We start from the raw sequence: 6,022 nt of genomic DNA, 5'->3' as shown, positions 1-6,022 counted from the left end.
CAGATCTCTTTTAATGAAAGTGGATTTGATTCTGGGTAATTAAATATTAACATAAAATAACTTTATGGCTGGATGAAGAACGTCATAAAGAGAGAATTGCTCCCAGCTAAAGATCAACGTACACAGAACGCTTGGCACCCGTTGATAAACTAAACACGAACATTTATAACAGGGCACGTTAGACGAGAACAGAAAATCATGTTTACTCAGCGTATGAAAACCAACGACAAGTTGAAGGCGAAGGGTGAAAGATTTAAAGGGAACCTGGGGGCGACCTTTACACACAGAGGCTGATGGGTGTATGGAACGAGCTGCCAGAGGAGGAAGTTGAGCCAGGTACTATCACAACATTTAAAAGACACTTGGACAGGTACATGGATACGAAATGTTTATAGGGATATGGGCCAAATGCAGACAAATGCGATTATTGTGGATGGGTATCTTGGTTAGCACAGACGAGTTGGGCCGAAGGGTCTGTTTCCGTGCTGTGTGACTCCATGAATCTTCGATGCCTTTGTGATTCAAGATGTCCAGATGCTTGTGAGATGTGGACACCGACCTCCACAGCATTCCAGATACCAGCCCCTCTCTGTGTGGAGAAAACCCCCCTCAGGTCTTTCTAAGCCCTCCGCCTTGATTTATTATAAAGCCTGAAAAAGGGTCGAAACCCAAAACGTCAACTATCCATGTCATCCATGTCATCCATGCTACCTAACACACTGAGTTACTGCATCATTTTGTGTCTTTCCTTGGTAAACCAGTATCTACAGTTCCTCGTTCCAGCATGGAAACAGGCTCTTCGGCCCATCGAGTCAATAGACAATAGGTGCAGGAGGAGGCCATTCGGCCCTTCGAGCCAGCACCACCATTCGATGTGATCATGGCTGATCATTCTCAATCAGTACCCCGTTCCTGCCTTCTCCCCATACCCCCTGACTCCGCTACCCTTAAGAGCTCTATCGAGCTCTCTTTTGAATGCGTTCAGAGAATTAGCGCAGCGGTAGAGTTGCTGCTTTACAGCGAATGCAGCGCCGGAGACTACGGGTGCTGTACTGTAAGGAGTTTGTACGTTCTCCCCGTGACCTGCGTGGGTTTTCTCCGAGATCTTCGGTTTCCTCCCACACTCCAAAGACGTACAGGTATGTAGGTTAGTTGGCTGGGTAAATGTAAAAATTGTCCCTAGTGGGTGTAGGATAGTGTTAATGTGCGGGGATCGCTGGGCGGCACGGACTTGGAGGGCCGAAAAGGCCTGTTTCCGGCTGTATATATATGATATGATATGATAGTTGGCCTCCACTGCCTTCTGAGGCAGAGAATTCCACAGATTCATAACTCTCTGACTGAAAAAGTATTTCCTCGTCTCCGTCCTAAATGGCCTACCCCTTATTCTTAAAATGTGGCCCCTGGTTCTGGACTCCCCCAACATTGGGAACATGTTTCCTGCCTCTAATGTGTCCAACCCCTTAATAATCTTATATGTTTCGATAGGTCCATGCTGACCATCGATCATGTTCACGCTAGTTCCTTGTCTCTATACATTGATACTATCCCCCCTTTATGTAAACACGCCACCATAGGAAAACCTTCTCACTAACCATCCTAAATACACCTTCTCATAATTGTGTACATCTTGCCCGTCTCTGGGCAGCACATTGGCGCAACGGTAGAGTTGCTACCTCACAGCACCAGACCCAGGTTCGATCCTGACTACGGGTGCTGTCTTTACGGAGTTTGTACGTTCTCCCTGTGACCGTGTGGGGTTCCTTCCACATTCCAAAGACGTGCAGGTTTGTAGGCTAATTGGCAATTGGCATGTGTAAAATTGTCCCGAGTGTGTAGGATAGTACACGAGTGTATGGGGATCACTGGTCGGTGTGGACTCGGTGGACCGAAGGGCCTGTTTCTGCACTGTATCTTTAAAAATAAACCAGTCTCCCTGAAGAACCAACCATCTCCGGTCCAGCCGAGCTCTATGTGTGTAAAAAAAACAAACAGCTGATGAACCCAGCGGGGGCCAGCCGGCATCAGTGGAGGGGATGGACAGTTCCTCTCCTCTCTGTCCCCGAGGCTGGGCCAGAGTGCGATGCAAACTGGCCTCTGGAAACACTCACATGACATCCCACGTCTTATGTAGACGGGACACACGAAGCAGGGCAGTAAATACCAGAACCCAGAGCAACAACGTGCAACTCAGATGGTCGGGCAGCATCTGTGGAGGCAAATTGACAGGCGACGTTTCAGGTCGGAACCCTTCTTTGGAGCGATGGAGTAGAGCGGAGAAATATGGTAGAGAGAGATGCGAGGGGAAGGAGTGGGTCAGGCGCTGGCAAGTGATAGGTGGAAACACAGTGAAACTGTAGATACTGGTGTACAAAAACAAAAGACACAAAGATCTGGAATAACTCAGTGGGTCAGGGAGCAACTCTGTAACAAAAGGAATAGGTGACTTTGCAGATCGAGAGCCATCTTCAGAGGCCAATTAACGCGCAGAGCTGTACACCTTGTGATGTGCGAGGAAACCCGAGCACCCGGGGGAAACCCACGCTGTCACAGAGAGAACACGCAAACTCCGCACTGGCAGTCCCCGAGAATTACAACGTGGTGTCCACCAGCTCGCAGGGGGTTTCCAGGGTTAATTTTCTCCTCTCCACTGCCGAGAGTATTTTTTTCCGGGGCCCCAGAGGGAGGTGGATATTCCGGAGATCCTCGTCGGAGCAGAGCAAGAGGGAATGGAGGTCGATGTGTTCGTGGGCCAGAGGGGGCAGGAACTCGCTCATGTTGTGCGCGGCCAGGAACACCTCGAGAGGGGTGGTCTCCACATCTTCATCGTCCAGTCCCAGCTCCTGCTCCTCCCAGGGCAGCTGGTCATGGGGGACGGGCTGGTCTTCCTCGCTGTCTCCCAGCTCCAGGAGACCCGGCTGGGGCTGGGGGCCGATGTCATCCGCCTCTTCGCCCAAGCCCGGCCCGAAGTTGCGCCTGAAGAGCATGTTTCCCAACCCGGGGCGCCTGAAGAGGGATTCCCGGTGCTCGGGGTCTTCGCCCTGGACGGCCAGGGAGTCGGGAGAGACGGGGACCCGGTCGCCCACCCCCTCCAGCATCTCCCCGCTGCCACCGGCCGCCCGACCCACGAAGGTGACATCCCCCCCCGGCCGCTCCCGGCCGCTCCCCGCCTTGCCCAGCCTCTTGTGTAGCAGGGTAGTGAGGGAGAGGGTGAGGGTGCCCGACCCGGGGAGACTGGGTGCGGGCACGTCTCCCCCGGCTACACCAGCCCCCTCCACCCGGCCCAGCCGCCTGTTCATCCGCTCCTGCTGCTTCTTCTGGAGCCGCTCGCAGTCCCGGGCCCGCCTGGCGCACTCCTTCCCCGCCCTCTCCCTCCTCCTCGCCGCCAGCCGCGGGTTGTCCGCCGTCTCCCGCAGCACCGCCCCGTCCAGCAGCCGCACACAGTCCATGCGGCTCTTCCCAGCCGCCGCCTCCAGCGCAGAGCGGCCCGACACGTCCAGAGCCCACACGTTGGCACCGAAGTTGACCAGGAAGGAGAGGATGTGCAGGTGGCCGTTCATGGCGGCGTGGTGCAGGCATGTGTTGCCCCACACATCACACGTGTCCGGGTCCCCTCTGGAACAGCAAACCGTGGTGACAGGTTCAGTGCAGCCCCTCCCCCTGTACACACCCCCTTGTACACTCCCCCCTGTACACACCCCCCTGTACACACTCCCCTGTACACACACCCCTGTACATACCCCTCCCTCCACACACCCCCCTGTACACACCCTCCCTCCACCCCCCCCCTGTACACACCCCTCCCTCCACACCCCCCCCGTACACCCCCCTGTACACCCCCCCTGTACACCCCCCCCAGTACACACCCCTCCCTCCACACACCCCTCCACCCCTCCCCTGTACATACCCTTCCCTCCACACCCCCTCTTTACACACACACCCCCTGTACACACCCCTCCACACCCCCTCCCCTTAAAAACCCCTCTATACACCCCCCCCCCACATTCCCCTCTCTGTACACACCCGTCCACACGACATCCTCCCCTCTGTACACACACCTCCCCCTGTCCACACCCCGTGATCTCCGTCCCACACCCCTCTCTGACCTCTGTTCATCCCTATCACACCTCCCTCTCTGCTCCTCCCTCTGCACATCCCCCTTTCCCTCCCCTCCCAGCTTGGGTACATTAAACTATCGTGGAGATAAGGAACAGCAGATGCTTGTTTTAGAAAAATGACACAAAGTGTTGGAGGAAGTCAGCGTTTCAAGCAGCACCTATGGAGAACATGGATAGGTGATATTGTGGATTGGGACCCTTCCTCAGACTAATTATAGTCGTTTACTTTTGTTCAAAGATACAGCGTGGAAACAGGCACTTCAGCCCACCGAGTCCAGGCCATGATAGGGGGGGGGGGGGACTGGACAAGAGAGGTGGGGACGGGACAAATCCTGGCAAGTGACTGGTGGATACAAATGGGGGGGGGGGGTGGGGTGGGGGTGGAGTAAGTGGCAAAGGCTGGGGGTGAAAAGGGTGTCAGATAAGGAGAGGAGTGAAAGACAGAGAAGGCCTGAACCAATCAGTGCTGGCAACAGATGACCCTGGGAAGGGTGGAGTCCACAATGGGCCATTGTTGGCCGGGAGAGGGTTAAAAGGATGCGAACAGTGGAACTGGTAGGACGACTAGGGTGGGAGAGGGAGGGTGAGAGGAGGAGGAGGGGGTGAAGGAAATGCAGGAGTCACTTGAAATTAGAGAAATCAATGTTCATACTGCTGGGTGTAAGATGCCCCAGCGAAATATGAGGTGCTGTTCCTCTAGTTTGAGTTTCTCCAGCATTTTGTGCTTTTCTCCAGGGATGGTGATAAAGTCTCATTGAAGATGCAGACTGGTCCACTGAGTTACTCCAGCATTTTGTGCTTGTCTTCGGTATAAACCAGCATCTGCAGTTGCTTCCTGCCGGAGACACCAGTCACTCTCCCCCCCCCTCTCTCTCCTCTCCCCGGGGTCCGGGACTTACCCCCGGCTGCAGATCAGCTGCAGAGCCTCCAAGTGACCGTGGAAAGCCGTCCACAGCGTGGGGGTCATCCCGTCCTCGTCCGTGGTGTTGAGGTCCTTCCTGGTGGCTTCCTTCAGTGGGCCCAGGTAGCCGTCCCGGGCCGCCTTGTGATAGCGGTCGCCCATGGCTGGAGCTGGTGCGGAGAGAGAGAGAGAGAGAGCGGTTTCGGGGATCAAAGTCCGCCCCCAGGGGCTTAAGGTGGCGTGCGGACAGCAACAGAGCTGTGCACCAACGTAACCCACTCACACCTGCTGCATCTCACCCCCAAAACATCTGCAGTGTGCGTTTGTTTGGCAGATGTGCTCCTCGTGTCACCATCCCTTGCAGTGACCACGGGTGTGGGCTACACAAGAACCACCTTAAAAGCAAACAGACCAGGCGAGCCAGCGACCTTTGGTTCGCAGCGGCAGCAGTAAATAACATTGCAAATTGCTCATCGCTGCCCCCACGCCCTGTCGCAACCCATTTATTCCGCTCCAGGAGATTAATGGTTCGACGCCGAGGGTTGGTTACAAGGAGGAAGCGGAGAGGCGACAGTTTTATTATATAAGCAAGGAACAAACTATCGACTGGGAACATGGTGCAACTAATTATTATAACCTTCTTCCATCTGCTCATTTCCCCCTCCCCCTCCCAGCCTCCTAGTTTTAATCACCCCTCCACCATCTCACTTTGCACTTCATTTATTCTGCTTGAAGAGTTTAATGGGGGCAGAAGAGACTGCAATTGTTAGGATCCCGAGCAAAGCAGAGATTGGGTTTAGCAAAAAAATATATACAAAGTGCTGGGGTAACTCAGCGGGTCAATCAGCATCTCTGGAGGACATGGACTGGTGATGTTTCTGGTCGGGACCCTTCTTAAGGCCAGAACGTCGCTTATCCAGGTTCACGAGAGATGCTGCCTGACCCACTGAGTTACTCCAACACTTTGTGTCCTTTTTAAAGTAAAACAGCATCCGCAGTTTCT

At 54.4% G+C, this 6,022-nt stretch overlaps 1 protein-coding gene across 1 annotated transcript; it reads right to left on the bottom strand.

The window, feature by feature from the left end:
* Positions 1-5,441, bottom strand: anks4b (ankyrin repeat and sterile alpha motif domain containing 4B). The gene is made up of 2 exons (XM_078418036.1): positions 5,018-5,441; positions 1-3,615 (listed from the first exon to the last, which is right to left on the bottom strand). Exons 1-2 carry the CDS (start codon positions 5,179-5,181, stop codon positions 2,592-2,594), a joined length of 1,188 nt encoding a protein of 395 aa, XP_078274162.1. The 5' UTR covers positions 5,182-5,441; the 3' UTR covers positions 1-2,591.
* Between the last annotated feature and the right edge of the window lie 581 nt (positions 5,442-6,022).

The sequence above is a fragment of the Rhinoraja longicauda genome, chromosome 21 (assembly GCF_053455715.1).
Source record: "Rhinoraja longicauda isolate Sanriku21f chromosome 21, sRhiLon1.1, whole genome shotgun sequence".
NCBI classification, from domain to species: domain Eukaryota; kingdom Metazoa; phylum Chordata; class Chondrichthyes; order Rajiformes; family Arhynchobatidae; genus Rhinoraja; species Rhinoraja longicauda.
Note: the sequence above shows the minus strand (reverse complement) of the source record. Positions and strands in the feature narration are given on the sequence as shown.

Excerpts from the sequence above, each read along its gene's own strand:
- anks4b (XM_078418036.1), bottom strand. The coding sequence starts at position 5,181 with ATGGGCGACCGCTATCACAAGGCGGCCCGGGACGGCTACCTGGGCCCA. Across the intron at positions 3,616-5,017 it reads CAGCTGATCTGCAGCCGGGG|AGGGGACCCGGACACGTGTG; the intron begins GTAAGTCCCGGA and ends TTGCTGTTCCAG.